At 46.2% G+C, this 17,947-nt stretch overlaps 2 protein-coding genes across 2 annotated transcripts; both read left to right on the top strand.

The window, feature by feature from the left end:
* Positions 1-410: 410 nt before the first annotated feature.
* On the top strand, positions 411-4,334 carry LOC149372489 (iripin-1-like). Its single transcript, XM_089566984.1, has 3 exons — positions 411-603; positions 1,616-2,481; positions 3,541-4,334. The coding sequence occupies exons 2-3, from the start codon at positions 1,625-1,627 to the stop codon at positions 3,851-3,853; spliced, it is 1,170 nt and encodes a 389-aa protein (XP_089423110.1). The 5' UTR covers positions 411-603; positions 1,616-1,624; the 3' UTR covers positions 3,854-4,334.
* Positions 4,335-7,759: 3,425 nt separating this feature from the next.
* LOC149372488 (iripin-1-like) lies at positions 7,760-16,484 on the top strand. The gene is made up of 3 exons (XM_089566983.1): positions 7,760-7,944; positions 9,932-10,797; positions 15,610-16,484. The coding sequence occupies exons 2-3, from the start codon at positions 9,941-9,943 to the stop codon at positions 15,923-15,925; spliced, it is 1,173 nt and encodes a 390-aa protein (XP_089423109.1). The 5' UTR covers positions 7,760-7,944; positions 9,932-9,940; the 3' UTR covers positions 15,926-16,484.
* Positions 16,485-17,947: the final 1,463 nt, after the last annotated feature.

The following is a 17,947-nucleotide window of genomic DNA, read 5'->3' as shown; positions in this document are numbered from 1 at the left end:
TTCATATACGTGGTGTCAAGCAAAGAATATTTAAAATGCGTATCACCAAGCTTGTGCAGTGCTAATACGGACCAAAGAGGGATGAGTTGTGTGATCGCTGAACAAAAACCTCCATCAGCAAACTTCCTCGTCCATGCTGTCTCAGACACCCTGCAACGATGCCCACGTGGCGACATAATGCCGCCGTTTGCCCTGCTTTCAAATTGTAAGCTTTCGAAGCACCACAGAGAAGTTAAGCAGCATGGCTGGCAATCTCGTTTCTCGGCGCTTAAGAAGAAATCTAGACCATGAACAGCGAGGGCGAGTTAAACAAGGCGCAGATAGATACGAAGGCGCTCTTCCTTGCAGCCTGCGTCTTAGGTTTCAGCGGGGCGAAGAGATAGACGAGTCGGATGGAGGCCGAATGCTTTCCACGGACCTTCCATCCTCGCTGACCCAGTACCGGCCCTTCCGAACAGCATAAAGCCCTCCTCCCGAGCTGTGTGCGGCGACTAATCTTCTAGTTCTACAAGGCGTGCAGTTCTATACGGAAAAGCCGGTCTACAGGCTCGCTGTCCCCGCTTCCATCGCCCTCTACTTGTCAGCAGTGGTGGCCGTCTTCAGGTTTGTATGTCTGCGAAGCACCGTGCTTTAGCTTAGATTACTTAAATCAAAAAAGAAGAAACATTTACACAGGCACTGCGTTATCCAAACATTGTGTTGCAGTTTGTTGACATTGGGGAGGAAGCTTCAGCTGTCGGTTTCGGTCGACCGGTAAAGGTATAAAAGCATGTGTAGCGCGTCGAGAGAATTCGCAGATGGTTCGCATTCCTCGTACTGGTGGTCGTGACAGCCGGCCGTGCGAGAACAACTGGGCTGAGCAATGACGTCTACTTCAAACGTTCTTTAAGACTTCAAACTATGGCATGCTACCCGGAACTGTACCCGCCTTTTGTGTCAAGCCTTTGGGAAAGAGAGCGCAATCTGAAGTCAACCTTCTTGTATTGTCAGCCGTTTCTTTACCACTGGCACTAAAGCAATTTCTATTAAGTACTGCCAGTAGCTGACACAATGCTAGTGTATAAGAACGCTCAGGAGATGCAACGTAGTAAGACCACTAGGTAGAGAAAATCGCGCCGCTTAAAAACAAGTCTCAAGGAAAATGAATAACCTTTATCCGGGTAATTGAATAAGCCAGCTTATATTAACAGGCGTAAACGCATGGCTCCTGTGAATGATCTTGAATGAACCCTATGCGGAGATACCTGAGCATTGCAGTGTATAACAGTGTTAAAATTACGAATTCATCACTACAAGGAAAATGAGATTAATTTATCAGAATTTATTCATTTACTCTGCTTTCCCCTCATGGTGCCTGCCTAGGTAGTGTATGGCAGCCAACATTGATGCTTCAGCACGAATTACAGTTAACAGTAGCCGTTTTAATAAAAAACTGCAGCGTATAGTGGCCTTAATTCCTCCAGAAATTGGATCATTGAAGGGCAATAAAATTTTAAATAATCCGGAGTTTAATAATCCTGAGATTTGGTCACAGTTCTTGTATTTTTTCATGAAAACCGAAGTAAGAGTAAAAGTTGGGCAAGATATTAACTGGTCATTCCCATCCCTGCTGCAGTGGAAAACCATGAAACCTGCCATCTTCCTGGCGTGGCTCTTGGCCCTTTGCGTTGCCCAAGAAGAGCACAAAGTGACCGATGCCAACAACCAGTTCGCCTTTCGGCTCCTTCACAAGATCCCGGCCTCGTCCGAGGTGAACCTCTTCTTTTCACCGTACAGTGTGTCCACAGCAATGGCCATGGCATACGTTGGCTCCAGAGGCGAGACGCAGCAGGATCTGCACGAGACTATGGGTTACACGTCTGCGGGCCTCACGTCGGACCACGTGCCCAGTGCTCACGCCCAACACACGCACCTACTGCGTGCACCATCAAACTCTACTATCCGGGTCGCCAATGCAGCGGTCGTTCAGAATGACCAGTATGTGCGCAGAGAGTACCTGGATCTACTGAACCAGTCTTTCGGGGCCGAAGTAAACGGAGTTAGTTTAACCGATGAACACTCCCTGAACAGCATCAACGATTGGGTGAAGAACAAGACGGAAGGAAAAATTGACAAGTTGCTCAACGAACCCTTGCCACCACACACTAAGCTGGTTCTTCTCAACGCTATCTACTTCAAAGGCCTGTGGAGCACGCCCTTTGAGCCGGAAGCAACGTCAAAGGCGCCGTTCTTCAATGCGGGAGCACACAGAGTAGAAGTGGACACGATGCATGCGGATTTCGAGGCGGGTTACGCTGAAGACGACGAGACGAACAGTGACGTGGTCGACATTCCTTACGCCGGGCTCGACTACAGCATGACGATTGTGCTGCCCAGGCAGAGGACCGGTGCCGAAGCCCTCAGGCAGAGTCTAACGTGGCCAGTCTTCCAGCGACTGCTGTCCAAGCTGAGCAATACGGTCGTCGAAGTGGCGCTGCCCAAGTGAGTGGCCTTTTTGTGACCGCACCTCGGGAATTTCTTTCTTCTTTTATCGCCACAGCAGCGGTGCCTATGAATTGCGCTTTATGACGCGATCTTGAAACGCTAGTTTAAAGACGAATGGCTCTTGTCATTATCATCATTCACATTATTATCATTATCATAACGAAAAACTATCATTACCAAAATCGACTGAAACGCCATCAGCTTTGCAATGCGTTGAAGTGGCCGCATGTTTTCATCCCCTTAGGAGCAAGAAAAAACGGCTGTTGCTCATGAAATGACTTAGGATGGACATTGTTGCTCCAGCAACCCGAACATTTCTTTATTCTTTCTGAGAGAACAGAGCGTTAATAATCGAGACACACGAGCGCTAAATGGCAATTGAATGTGTTTACCTTTTTAAGACACGCGTTTGCTTCTGAACTTCACCAGCGCTGCGACGAGGAACAAAGATAGAGAAGGAAGGACAGGGGCAAACGCTTGTCCCTGTCCTTCGAACCTTCTCTGTCTTTGTTCCTCGTCGCAGCGCTGGTGAAGTTGTGAAGATGTACCAACTAGCTCAGACCACGGTATTGCTGCGTTTGCTTCTGTTATCGAGAAAAATCTGAAAGTGTGTGTGTATATTTGGAACCTCCTATTTCACGAAAATAACACGAACGGCTCAAAAGCTTGAAGAATTCACGCACGCCGCACACTTCCATGCTCACGAAATTCCAGCTCTGTTCTTCAAAAAAACACACATTCATGTCCAACTAAATCATCCGAAGCTGTTTCTTCAATGGAAACACAGCTGCAGTGCCATTTAGTAAAGGATCCCACAGTGTGAGAGAAGGAAAAGGCTACAGTGCCAGACAGCACTTCCTGGACGCTTCATTTTTATTTCCTATTTATTTCATGAAACACGCGGTCTTACTGTGCTTCCTTGTAGTGAAAGAAATTGTGCGTATCTGTATGAGTAAAAATGAGAAAGCAAAAATAATAGAGAAAAAGGAGGAGAAGGCGTTATCGCCTCTATTCTACAGGCCTAGCTTAAGGATCCTATTTTTTTTTTTCGTCCAGGTTCAAGCTCGAAGGTGAATATAAGCTGAAGGGACCACTGTCGGAGCTCGGAGCCTCCAAGGCCTTCGACGGGAGTCACGCCGACTTTTGGGGAATCACCGGCGCCCGGGACCTGGTCATCGACGAAGTTGTGCACAAGGCTGTGGTTGAGGTCAACGAGGAAGGCAGCGAGGCAGCGGCCGCCACCGGTATCATCTACACGAAGAGCGCGGTTGTGGGAGTGCCGTTCGTTGTGGACCACCCGTTCTTGTTCTTCATCCGTAACAGGCGCACCGGAGACGTCCTCTTCGCGGGTCAAGTGAACCACTTTTAGCTATAACGGATACCGCCACGCTTAATTTTGTACTCTGCCACCCTTAGCAGGCGAAAACCAGAAACAGGCCCGGTGCCTGAGCGAAATGGACTGAAAACAAAAAGCTCATTTGATCGCATTGCGTCCGCTTTAAAAATGGGCACAAACGTAGGCATGTTATTCTGCATGGTTTTTATATATCACTGGAACTAGAAATAGGGCATTCAGAAAACAGTCCATGGCTGGGTGGCGTATTTTCGAAAGAGAGCTCAAAATCCATTTCATGGAACAGAAGTATTGTATGTTTTATAACGGAAAAGTCGGCCAACAGAGCTAGTCATGGCGGTCGTTCGTGAAGAAATGTGCTATTCAACAAGTTTTGTGAATATTTTACTTTCAGGAGAATCACTGCCTTGTTTTCTCTGCACCAATGCCCGAATAATGCACATTGCTGGATGAGTCAATAAAGCGCATGGTTCGCCATTATCGCACATCCTCCGCACCTGTTACTCAATCTGTCATATCTAAACAGAACCACGTGTGAAAATCGACGCTCTAGAATTAAAGCAAGAACTCATGTTCAGATATTAAGTTATAGGTATACTAGGTGTATTGATAAAACCGCGACACATTCAATACAGGTATGGTTTGTTACAACGCCCGACTGGATACATATGAAAAGATATGGCAACAGACAGTTGGATGAAGAGATTAGATCGGAAAGTTTCTTAGGGCAAGGCAGAGACTGTTCGCCCAGGAAATGGCAAAGATCGTCGTAAGGTCCTAGCCAAGGCTGCGGATGAGACAACAATTGGCACTCGTTCTTCCTAAGCAGGTGAAAGGAAAGGGTGGTGCGGAAGAAGCGATCAAGTAGATCTACTCTGTATTCCATTCTTTGGCTCTGGCGACTGCACCTCACCTGCTCTACAAAATTTATATGGTGTCTACAAAAACCCCTTTATCGTTTCTTTGTCCAGGACTATCAAGTATGAAATACTTTTAGCTCCCATTCTCGACCAACTAAGGTGCAAAACATCGAGAAACCAGAAAAGAACTGATGCCTTAGATGAGGCCGAACACGAAGCCAAACATGAAGACAAATCATTCTGAAACATTGAAGTTTTCTGAAAAAAAAAAAAAAAAAAAAAATTGAGGGAACACTTAAGCATCGTCTTATGGGTATGACGCGATAGCGTGAAATAATTTAATGCCCATATATACGGAATTGAGCATTTTCTACTTCCCTTTCATAGACAGCTTGGAGTCCTCGTACCACTTCTGGTTCTGGCGCGGTGGTGCAGCGGTTAAGCGATGCGGTTAAGGGAAACGAGCAAAAATTTTCCGACTGACCACACCACTATTCCCCTCGTATTGCCCAGTTAATTGGTGAAAGCTTACAGGAACCAATGAGGCCCCGAGCTTACCCGAGTAACTCGCGTAAGCTCGGGCAGCTCGAGTAAGCTCGGGTTTGTTCGGATGAGCATCGTACAAGCTGCATCCAATGGGAGCAATCTCGGGTAAGTTCGGAGGAGCGTCGCGCAACTCGGGTAAGCTCAGGTTAGTTCGGAGCAGAAGAAAAGGCAAGATGATAAGATGAGAAGTCTTGCTCGGGGTTGGTACGTCGCACAAGAACGTTCAAGGTGCTGAACAAATTACAAGCACTGCCTTTTTTTCCCTTTGAATGCATTGCCAATTGTCACGCGTCTTAGATGTCCATAAGAACAAGCTATTGAGGATTGAGGTGCAAATTTATGCCCATGTTCACACACTTTGGGCCGTAGGTTCCGAGGGTCCAATGCACACGAGATATAATCGTGCGCTTCAGAATCGAACACGTAGTAACACGGTTAAATTCAGAAGATTCAACAAGTGCACTGAACTCTGATAAAACCCGTACCGAGTAAAATTTCGGTTCCGTGGATACTTTCGCAGAAGCACTCGACAAAAACGGTTACCGTTTCACAAAATAATGGCAGCTTGCCTTCAAAGGTGCGGGCGATCTGGAATCAGGAGGCTATAAGAGCAACTCAGCCGTCCTAGAATGAACAAGATTGGATCTCAGCGCATCATGCCCCTTCAACAGCCGTTCGCCAGCCGCCTGTATATGCGATCATGCCGTGAAGGGAAGTCGCAGCGACCAATGGAAACAGGCTTGGTACCATGCACTGAGAAGGCTTTGGTAAGGATGCTGCCTGAGGAAATAGGAGACTGAGAAACTCGGAGGCAATGAAGGCCGCATAAAGGCAACTGTAGCCTGCCTATCGCTTGCCCTCCTCCTTGCTTCACATGTCAGGAGGTCACGGACAATCACTACCCAGGAATATCAAGTTTCACCTGCATAAACTGAAACGCTGGGCACAAGAAAAGCTCTCAAAACAGCTTTCGCAATGTGCAATTCCAGAAAATATAGCAGAAACGCGACACGACGAGAAAGCCTAACAAAGTCTCAAGTGCAACGATTTCGGCTGACATTTCAACCACAGATAATATCCCCTTGACATAAGTGGAATCTGCAGTGCATCAGGATATACTAACATTGCACCCGAACGTTCAGAACATTTTCAGCGGTTAGCAGGGTTTTTAGCTGAACTGCATAGCAAATGCGCATTCCGTTCCATAACTTTCTTTAGACAAGAAGGCATGACGCACGCTATTTACAGGGCTGAGAAAAATGGGACTCAGTTCATTTCCTCTATAAAAGACAGAATAAATTAGCGTACAGTAAAACTTGCAAGAAAATTTTTCGTTTTTTTTTGTGCTCAAAAAATAAAAATTGCACTGTGCAACACTAGTCCACTGTTTAGGAAACATTATTTAACTTTCTTCATCACTACCACCCGAAGCTCGCAATCTGTTTCCATATGAAATGCCTCTATAATGTGGACAGCTAGCAGGAACGTTGCTGTAATCCCGTATTCGACACTGGTGCACGCTACTCGCAGCGGGTGTTTTTGTCTCTATGTTGTCTTTCTGTCTTTATGGCTGCCTCTGTCTTTACTAGCAGTAAAAAAACATGCCAGGGGACTCTGGCTGTAAAAGTTATGATGCAAGGAGAAAGAAGAACCTGCATCCCGGTTTATACTCGGGGCCAAACTTCTTGGCCAATCCCCCAGTGTGGGTATGTGCCATTCTGTCAAAGGCTACAACAACAACAACAACAAACAGAATGAATTTCTAGAATGGCGGGTGACGCAACTTATAAGGCGTTAAAATAGACGCACTAAAGAAATTTGGCTTCCTATATGTGCCGGATATGAGAGGCTTTCTGGAGCGTTATATCCAGTATACTCGCTACAGTGTTATGTGTTGCATGCAGTAACGCCACCACTTAAACTTAACTCACATGTGCTAAGCACCAGCGCTCCCCAAGGAGCTCCTGAAATCGGTGTGCCGTAATTAAGTTGCAGCCCCATGACCCCGAGGGCAGGTGGGTCACGCACACCCACGGCCTCAATACACCACGTGCGTCACAAACCACCATCCGCAGACAGAAACCGATGCCCGAGGAAGTCATGGTCAACCACGCTTGAAATCCCCAAAGGCCGCTAAGCTCATGGCGACGGGAGCTGTCAAGCATTTCAAACATGAACTCACTTTCCATGCAGGGATTCTTTTGGCGGCCGTTTTAGATGCATAACCTTTTCTCTCCACGTCACTGACGTCCTTTCTCTCGCGGTTACCAGCCTTTCCTTTACTCATAATCTAACCAAACCAAACTGAAACAAACCTAACCTAAACACGTACTCGAAGCAAGCGGAGTCTGTATGCCTGGCGATATACTTTCTCACGCCTTAAAACTGGACAAACAAGATAGTATTGCTCCACGAGGGCGAGTTAAAGAAAAAACCCATGAATATAATCTTGGGCCCTTCTGCACAGCCGCCTTCTTCGGTTACAGTGGCGCGGAGATACAAGACGTTGGAGGTCGTCATCTCTACAGACCTTCCATCCTATGTGGCCTATTTCTGGCCTTTTCAGTTGAGCATAAAGCCCCTCTAGCGCGCTGTTTGCAACCACTACTCTGCTGGCGCTGCAAGGCGTAACGCAAGCATCACGGTCACTGCGTGCGCTGCCATCTTTCTCGGAGTCTCTGAAGAGTTGGACGTCTTCAGGTGCGTACCGTTTAAGGCCGCGCACTAGGCATTAACCTTGCTAAAAAATATATATATGAAATTTGTACCCATACTTGCGAAATAGTGTACTGTCGAGAGTAGGGCTAGGATGTTCTCATATCGTGTTACCAGACTGCGGCGCATGTCTATGTCGAATATAGCATTCAGTCAGAGCCACCTCTGCAAGGCCAATGGCAAGGTGAATGTGACGGAATGCTCACGCATGCGACGACGGCCGCCGTAATTTTTTTCTCGCACTGCAAGTGCCATGTGTGCTTCGCAAGACGTTGCCTCTGGGCTTCAACACGTTAGCAGATACTTGCAAGTTCCTTCTCAGCGAGCGAACATAGTTCGCCGGAAGCATCCTGTGCGCTGACTCCTTTCTCCATGAGCAGCTGATTTTATTTTATTTGGTCGTGGTACTGCGTCGTTAGTTTACTGTAATCACGGCACGCCGGCCTGCGCCCCGTGCCTGTTTAGGTGGTCGTGCCTGTGTGCATACCTGTGACATTGGACGCACCATTATATCGGCTTCTGACGATGGCAATCGATTTCGCTGGCTCCATCGAAATCCCTATGACTGGCTCTGACCTATGAGATGATTTACCGAGTACTTACACGCTGTCCCGCTGTTTTGTTGGCGATGAACAACAAGCTGAAGTTGACGTAAGTAGAATCCCCGGCTGAACACTGAAAGACCTAAGAACTGTTCGCGATTGGCTCGACCTCGTAACTTCGACAATCGCGATAGCCCGGCGTTCGACAGAAAACATGCTGGACAACGAAGTGCTGTCCTAACTTACGGGTAGCACACTCGTATAGAAGGCGGTTCCGATATGTTAGCGCTAGCTTTTCACTTGTTGGCGCTACAATTTGCTGCACCTAGAAGTGGTCATTTCGCATCAGTTGAATTCACCATCCCTCTTGTCTCAGATTAGATGTTTTTTTTATGCAATATAGCAAACGCTGTAAATAATATTTCGCGCAACACTCAGCAGAGCAGCGTGTCGTCCACCATTTTTATGCAGACAGATTTTGTGACTGGTAAAAACATCGTTTTTTTTTTCTCACGAATTCAAGCGTAATATGCGTCTTCAATACATAAATCGATTCGGAAATCCTTCAGGTGTTTGCTTGGAAAGGGTTGACATTTCGTTGTTGCCATTTTCATCAATTTTGACACATTGAAAAAAATTTTCCACGCACCTGTAAAATCTAACAGTCTGTATTTCGCACTGCAAAACTAACCGCTTATCTTTGTGGAGGCCCAAGTGTAGTACTTAGGGGAGAAAATATTTATTTTCGTTGGAATCAAAAGTGAATTCATTGTTTTCTGCGTTAAATACGCTTACTAAAATGTCTCCATGAAATGAATAAGGTTCAGTTACATGCACCAAGGCACATGGTACTTTACCGCGACTTCACGCCTCGTGCCTACTCGGCATATAGTGGTCAAGTAATGTACAGTCTTTGCCAAGAGTAACCGGGCACAGGTGGTTCGCTTCTTAGCCGCGTAGCGAATCACTTACGGCAGACATTAAGCTTTTATTCTGTGTAAAGTGAGGTTAGCTATTTTCCTCACGTTCTGACACCTTCCGGTTTTTAGGGGTGCCGTAATTGCTCCGTTATGCGGTTGCGAAGTAAAAACCTGTTACTCTGTTACTTGTGGCAAAAAGGCTAAGCTTGCGGGCATGGCACATCACCGGCAGATATTTGCGCCAACTATGACAGATACAAAACCCACTGGTGCGTCATTAACAGTCTCGTTCTTTTGTTAAGCGGCCAAATTTTTAAACATTAATTGCTTACATGCGGTTGTTAGCGACAGCAAAAAACCCTAAGTGGTTAACCTTGTGCTGCTAAGCAATGAAGACAAATTAAACACATAACAGCGGTACTTTCCTCCTGCACATACAATATGAAACCTGAATTAAAAACAGCAATGCTTAAATCTTTTGCGTTCGCGTTGTTTTTATATTTCCTGCAGTAACCAACCATGAGGTCCGCCATCTGTCTCGCATGGCTCTTGGTCCTGTGCGTCGCCCAAGAGGAGCAAAAAGTGACCGACGCCAACAACCAGTTCGGCATTCGGCTCCTTCACAAGATCCCGGTCTCGTCCGATGAGAATCTCTTCTTCTCGCCGTATAGCGTGTCGACAGCAATGGCAATGGCCTACGTTGGCGCCAGAGGCGAGACACAGCAGGATCTGCACGAGACTCTGGGTTACACATCCGCGGGCATCACGTCCGACCACGTAGCCAGCGCCCACGCGCAACACACGCAACTTCTGCGCGCACCTTCGAACTCTACCATCCGGGTTGCCAACGCAGCAGTCGTTAAAAATGAATACTCTGTGCAAAGAGATTATCTGGACATACTGAGACAGTCATTTGATGCCGAAATCAGCTCTGCTGGCTTAAGCAATGAAGAGTTCTTGAATTCTATCAATGATTGGGTGAAGAACAAGACGGAAGGCAAAATTGATAAGTTGCTCAAGGAACCTCTCCCACCAGACACTAAGCTGGTCCTTCTCAACGCTATCTACTTCAAGGGACTGTGGAGCGTGCCCTTCGAGGTGGCAGCGACAACGAAGGCACCGTTCTTCAATGCAGGAGCACACAGTGTACAGGTTGACATGATGCACGCAGACCTTCGCGCGAGATACGCCCGAGACGATGAGACGAACGCGGATGTCATCGACCTGCCATATGCTGGACTCGATTACAGCATGACCATATTGCTACCCCGCGAGAGAACAGGTGCTGACACCCTCCGGCAAAGTCTTACATGGCCAGTCTTCCAGGGCCTCCTGTCGAAGCTGCGTAACAGGCCCGTTGACGTGGCGCTGCCCAAGTGAGTACCTATAGCGCGAAAACACTCGTACACTCAACAAAACCGCCCGTCTGATCTTGTGCCGGCACCTAGCAACAGTGAAGTTAAGCTTAAAAACAGCATAAAACACAGATACCTCCAAATTTACTCCGGAATTAGACCGCGCCCAACCAGACGGTGACTTACAAATTTCGCCCAGGCCACCCCCGAAATTTCACCTTGGTCGATTTCGATCAAAATCGATGCCCAGCTATAATTAACAGCGCCCAACACGATGGGACCATAGCCAAAATTTGGTCTACCTACCCACGAAATTTGTCCTTGCCCGATTGCGACAAAAATCGACGTCCATCTATAATTGCCTGTGTAGTACACGATGGCGACCTCCATTTTCGGCCCTGGCCATTTCCGAAATTTGGCCCGGGCCATCCCAGAAATTTGACCACAGCCGATTTAGACCAAAACCGATGTCAAGCCATAACTGACCATGCCCAACACGATGATGACCTCCAAGATTGGAACCGGTCATTTCCAAACACAAGTAAAGCCAAGCACTGTAATAGCTTTAACCAAGTTAAAACACACTGTTAACCTTTTCGTTCTAGCTGTTTCAGCTATGCATATTTCTGTTTCTCTTCAGTGCCGGGTTTCAACACTTAGTGGTCGAGGTAGTGCAAAGCAAAATGAAGCTTGGTTGTTCCACGTGAACAACACTTGTACACTTGGTACGATAGCTAAAAGGGCTAATATCCGGTCTTGCATAAATGAGGCTTTAGTGCAACGGCAGAAGTGAACCGTTTTAGCAAACGTAAGCAGACCATACGACATCTGAAGTGCGCCCAGCTTGAAGAAATAAAATTTACGAGATAGTTGAAAATTCCTGATAACCTTTATTTGCATTGACAACCTATTTCAGATGTCACCTCCGATGAATTCAAGTAGCCTTAAAGGGTCCCTGAAAAGAATGATGGAGGTTGGCTATAAAATGCTTGCATTATGCAGAGTACAGTGGTGAGCAGCCTTGTCTAGAGCGCTCGGGCGGTGCACTTCCTTGCAAACAAATCCAGATTTTGTGGCAGCCTCTAGGGTCCAGCTGCAACGCTTGCACGGAAGTAGCGCCAGATAGCCTCGTAAACAAAGCAGGCACGAGAACTTTGCCCTGTAATGAGGGGCTGCTCTCTAATTTCGGTTTTTGTTACCAAGTGCGCACTGCTCAAGCGCTCTAGACAAGGCTGCTCACCACTGTACAGCCCACTGAGTATTCATGCCGCTGGCAAGACCTCGAAAGCGAGCCGATAATTTACAATATAATTTTAAGAACTCCCGCTTCCGCACCTCGCGGCGACCAGCGGTGCCCAGTTTTCGGCCGTATCCGCACGTCACGTAGCTCTCTTTACGTCAGCAGCGGAATGTCATCATTGGTTCGCCGCGCCAGCGCCGTCGACGCCAAACCAGTTTAAGAGGCGTTGGCTCCGCCCCCCGCGGGGAATTCTCACGCGCTTCGGTGGTCGGCGGAGACCCGAGAGAGGGGAGCCGGCGGACCGACATTTCAGCGTGCAAAAAGTGTCGAGAGGAGAGGGAAAGGCGCGAAGACGCGGAAATTGAAATTTTGACTACAAATAACTCAGCTTCCACAAAGCGCATCAAAAAAAAATTTCCTGGAGGATATTTGTGACGCTGCGTCATTTAGCATCCTAGGCACATCTCATCTTTGTCGGGACTCCCTTTAACAGTTTCTTTAACGGCATGCAGTTTTGTAGTTCAGAATGCCAGAATCACCATCAGCATCATGTCTTGCTTTAAGGTCCAGACGAAGACAAGTCCCCTTGTCGAAACGTTGGCTCAAGCAACCTGAGGTTTTTCCCTGCCTTGTTCATTTTGTGATTGCTTTACGGAAGTTTAAGATGGATAACGGAATAGACGAAGCCAGCGAGGTAGAAGCCCATCAGAGATTTGGCGGCAAGAGAAAAAGTAGAACTCAGGTTCTCGCTGCTGAACAGATATTTGGCTTTAACCAAGGAAGATGACCTCAATGTTCATGCAGTCAACGATAATCTCCCAGCTATCATACAGAGTGCGCAGTAGAAGTAGGCGCTAGGGTGTTTAGGCTTGATACCGGCAAGCTCTCACAGCAGATCAAAGATCTGATTAGGCAACGCCAAAGCATGAAAGCCTCTAACCCCACAAAAGAATAGAACTGGCCGAGCTATCAAAGCTAAAAGAATAAGCGCTCAGGAGATCAATATCAGGAACTATAACATGGAGAGAATCGCGCATGCTCTCGAGAACGGAGCAAGCCATAAGCGGTAAAGAGGAAACTAAGCATAGACAAAAATAATACGTTTGCGCTAAGAGACAAGGAGGGTATGGTCATTATCAATATGGATAAGATATTTAAAGTAGCCGAAGAGTTCTGTACAAACATAGGTATACAGTACCCAATGTAGTCAGGACATTCATAAGAGAGCATCGAATGGTCATGCCCCAGTAACAAAAGAGGAAGTAAAGAAAGACTTAGAGGCAAAGCAAAAGGAGAAAGCGGCTGGGGAGGATCAGGTAAAAGAAGACCCGTAGAAGGATGGTGGCGAAATTGTGCCGGAAAAGCTAGTCACCCTGTATAACCAATGCCTTGTGACCTCTAGTGTACTGGCATCTTGGAAGAACGCTAGCGTCATCTTAATCCATAATAAAGAAGACAACAAGGACTTGAGAAATTACAGACCGATCAGCTTACTCTCCGTTGCCTACAAGGTATTTTCTCAGGTAGTCGCTAATAGAGTTCGGACAAGATTGGGCTTTAATAAACCAAATGAACAGGCAGGCTTTCGTAAAGAACATATTCACAGTATCAATCACGTGACACAGAAATGTAGGCTGACCTGGTTATGGCACTCTGCTGCTGACCCGAAAGACGCGGGTTCGATCCCGGCCGCTACGGTCGTATTTCCATGGAGGCGAAATTCTAGAGGCACTTGTACTGTGCCTTGCCAGTGCACGTTAAAGAACACCAGGTGGTCGAAATTTCCGGAACCCTTCACTACGGCGTCCTCCATAGCCTGAGTCGCTATGAGAAATGCCCAGAATGTAACCGTAACCCTCTCCCTCATTCCACACACACACAGGTTACGATAAGGCTTTTCACTGAGTCGAAACCTCACGCAGGCTTTACGGAATCAGGGTGCCGAAGAGACTAATGACAAACAGTGAAGGAAATTTATAACGGCTGCATAGCCACCATAGTACTCCATAAAGACAGCAGTAAAATTCCAGTGAAGAGGGTTCATTCAAGGAGAAGCAACCTCGCCAGCGCTAATCACCACCTGTTTACAAGAAGTATTCATAGGCCTGAAATGGGAACAGTTGGGATAATACGTAATCGAGAATACCTGAGTAATCTGCGATTCGCTGATGAAATTGCATTGCTAAGTGACTCAGGGGATGGATTGCAAAGCATGATCAGTGATTAGACGGGCAAAGCAGAACGGTTGGTCTAAAATTAATATGCAGAAAAAATGTAACGTTCAATAGTTTCGAACCCACGCCGCTTGGGTGTGCAACCAGGAGCGCTTCTTATGCCTTAAACAACTCATATCTCGCCGCAACGCTCTCAGGCATGTTTTAGGAGGGATTTGAAGTTTAAAAAAATAGTACTCTACGTTGAGCGTTGAGAGGCGGCGGGTTGGTCGATCTTGTAAAGAAAATATTAAGATTGTTACTGTTCACTTTTTGATGCTCAGAAGTGTTAGATAAGTTTAGTCTGGAGGACGTCGGGACTCACCAGAAAACTTATGCGGAAGGGGTTATGAAAAATGTAAGCAACGGAGTGCCTTTTGAAGAAAATTCCGATCATAAATACAGAAGCAGAAACAAAGCGCGGCTATTTTTAAAATCTATTTTTGAAAAATACTCGAAGCCTTCCCTGAAACACCCTGTACATGGCATAGTGTGGTGCACAGAATATCCACGTCACTATAAGTGACGGTGCGACAACTGTTACGGCCACATTTGTTCATCGACATGTTGCGTGCTGTTGACGTCATTTCTTAGTAAGCAATTACTCATACAACAGTCGTTCAAGAATGCTGATTTTCGACAAGAACAGACCGATAGGACATACGCCTGTGTTCCTGTCGTACCAGTTGATATTATTGGCAAATTGTACTGAAAGATTACGAGACATAATGCACCTTATTTAAGTCCTGTAACTTGACTAAAAACTTTCTACGCTTGTTTTCGTTGCCAATACCCAGTTTCGAAGCTCGGTTGTTGAGGTTTACTCATTATCACAAAATATTTATTCCTTTTACAATAAAATTGTCTGCCGCGTTAACTGTTTGCTGCCATTTGAACAAAATGCATTTAATACAAACAGCACAATATCAATACCTCCCTGATATGCAAGCTGAACGCAGTTCAGAAGTATACAATCGGGTATTGATTTCGTTGCAGCGTTTGTAACGCAACGTGCAAAATTTTCACATTCCACACTCAAAGCATCATCGCACAACAGTTCAACTGTAAGATTATGTCTTGTTATAAGGAATACATAACTGCGTTGTGCGGAAAAGGTGGCACAGTCAACTGAAGTAGTTATACCGCAGACGCATGGTGCTAACCTGGCATACCCATACTACACTGATTCAGTCTTCCCAAAATTTCAAAATGAGCTGTAAATCCGCATGCCTGGGAGAGGAGTAAAGTTCCAGCCCTTGTAGAGTCAATATTGGGAGCAGCGCAATACGGCCGTTGCTCATGAGACCATACAGAGGACAGGGATCGATTCCGCTCTCAAACCAAGCATTCGGGTATTCGTGGCGTTCTTTTTCCGTCCAGGTTCAAGCTCGAAGGCGAATATAAGCTGAAGGGACCACTGTCGGAGCTAGGAGCCTCGAAGGCCTTCGACGGGAGGCACGCCGACTTTTCGGGAATCACCGGCGCCCGGGACCTGGTCATCGACGACGTTGTGCACAAGGCCGTGGTCGAGGTGAACGAAGAAGGCAGCGAAGCAGCTGGCAGCACCGCCGTCGTCTTCGTGGAATTAAGCGCCGCCAGGGGCGTTCCGTTCGTCGTGAACCACCCGTTCCTGTTCTTCATCCGTAACAGGCGCACCGGAGACGTCCTCTTCGCAGGTCAAGTGAACCATCTTTAGAGCGAAGGATCACACAGGGGTTAATTTCACGCTCTCTCGCTTTCATTCAGTGAATGTCTGACAGACAGAAGAAACAAAAGGCAAGGACCCAACCAATAAATACTTGTTTAACAAGGGACGCGCCCGACTTTTCAAAGAAGACACGAACCGAGAGGAATTCCGGAGACAGATCACTTAGTAAAACACGTTGGGGGGCTAGTTGGTGATGCATTTTCTTTTATTCAAAATTAAACAGCGCTAACTTTTCAGACGAATACACAGACAGAAGTTCATTTTATAGCATCTTTTCTTTCCTCCCAGTCTGCATTAACCATGGGACAAGCACTAAGACATTGAACAAAACCTGGACTAAGGTATAATTTTTGCCTTTTTAAGGTAGAAGAAAATACTACACCTGAAGAAACTTGCCAAGTACTGTACGCACCGATATTTGATCTACAAAGATAACCGGCAAGATAATTTACCCAAAAGAAATGCATTAAATGAGTGTCTCTTCAAACAATCATTTATACACTTTTCTTGAACCATGCTCGATAATAAAACCACTGGAATCTTCAAATTCAAATTCAAATTCTTTATTTCTGCCTTGTAAAGATACAGACAGCGGAGGCGCAGAAAAAGCTGAGAGACAGCTTGACTAAGCCGCAGCCCCCTTTCGCTTGGCAGCAGCTTGACAGCAAGGCTTTTAATACAAAAGGCAGTTGCAAAGCGTGATAACAAGTATACAATAATGAGCAGGTACAAGAGAAAACGAAAGAACATTATACAATATTGACACAATATTCACATTGGGTAGACACAGGTAATGGCAGCAAAGAAAAAAAAAGAGAAAGAAGAAAAAAAACACAAAACAAAAACCCCTCACCGACTGCCATGTTTTCATATCGTATCCCTCCTTCTTTCCACCTCCCTTTCCCAGCGCACAGTAGCGGACAAGAGAACAATTATTCCGACCAGCCTCTATGTCTCTTCTTGGAAATAAATCTCTCTCTCTGAATTTCTTAAGGGTACTTTTTGACGGTGGGCTCAAGACGGCGCCGTGTTTTTACAGGTGAAGCGACGTTTTCGCCCAAGTATTCACAAAAGAGATATGGAATTTAGACTTGACATCTTTACAGCGGTGAATAGGGGATCCAATCGACAGCTTTCTTTCTAGTCTTCTCTCGTCTCGAAATAATCTTCCGCTCCTAAGGGAAACGAGTGAAAACAGTGTGACTGACTGCATCCGTGCAGGCATCACTGCAATTGAGTAGAAACAACCTTTGCATTGATCAAAACGAACATGTTGACGAGCTAGGTGTCTTATGTTTTCAGGAAGCATCATGGCGCATACACAGACAAACGTCGCGTCCATCCTCTCTTGTGTGCTTGTCTGCTGTATGTGCTGTATTATTTCGTGAAAACAAATACATAAACAGAATATAACAAGTAGAGCTGTCGAAGTTAATAAATAAGCGCAAGGTAGCCGACATCAGGAAGTTTAACATGCACAAAATCGAGCATGCTCTGAAGAGCGGAGGTAGCCTAAAAGCAGTAAAGAAAAAACTAGGCATAGGTATAAACCAGGTGTATGCCATAAGAGACAAAGAGGGCAATGTCATTAGCAATATGGATAGGATAGTTGAAGTAGCCGAAGAGCTTCACACAAATCTATACAGTAGCGATAGTAATCAGAATGTTACTGAGAAAGGCAGTAGAGCATAGCAATGGGAGACCCCGCCAGTAACGAAGGAGGAAATGAAGAAAGCCTTAGGAGCAATACAAAAGGGGAAAGCAGCTTGTGAGGATAAGATAACAGCAGCTTTGTTGAGAGATGGAGGAGAGATTGTGCTCGAAAAACTAGCCATCCTGCATACGCAATGCCTTGTGACCTCGAGCGTACCTAGAGCTTAGAAAAACGCTAACATTATCTTAATTCATAAGAAAGGAGACGTCAAGGACTTGAATAATTACAGACCGATCATCTTACTGTCAGTTGCCTACAAGGTATTTACTAAGGTAATCGCTAATGGAGTCAGGACA

The sequence above is a fragment of the Amblyomma mixtum genome, chromosome 1 (assembly GCF_055824585.1).
Source record: "Amblyomma mixtum isolate Tamu chromosome 1, ASM5582458v1, whole genome shotgun sequence".
Classification (NCBI taxonomy): Eukaryota; Metazoa; Arthropoda; class Arachnida; order Ixodida; family Ixodidae; genus Amblyomma; species Amblyomma mixtum.
The sequence above is the reverse complement of the archived record's forward strand: the minus strand, read 5'-3'. Positions and strand labels throughout refer to the sequence as shown.

Excerpts from the sequence above, each read along its gene's own strand:
- LOC149372489 (XM_089566984.1), top strand. The coding sequence starts at position 1,625 with ATGAAACCTGCCATCTTCCTGGCGTGGCTCTTGGCCCTTTGCGTTGCC. Across the intron at positions 2,482-3,540 it reads GTCGAAGTGGCGCTGCCCAA|GTTCAAGCTCGAAGGTGAAT; the intron begins GTGAGTGGCCTT and ends TTTTTCGTCCAG.
- LOC149372488 (XM_089566983.1), top strand. The coding sequence starts at position 9,941 with ATGAGGTCCGCCATCTGTCTCGCATGGCTCTTGGTCCTGTGCGTCGCC. Across the intron at positions 10,798-15,609 it reads GTTGACGTGGCGCTGCCCAA|GTTCAAGCTCGAAGGCGAAT; the intron begins GTGAGTACCTAT and ends TTTTCCGTCCAG.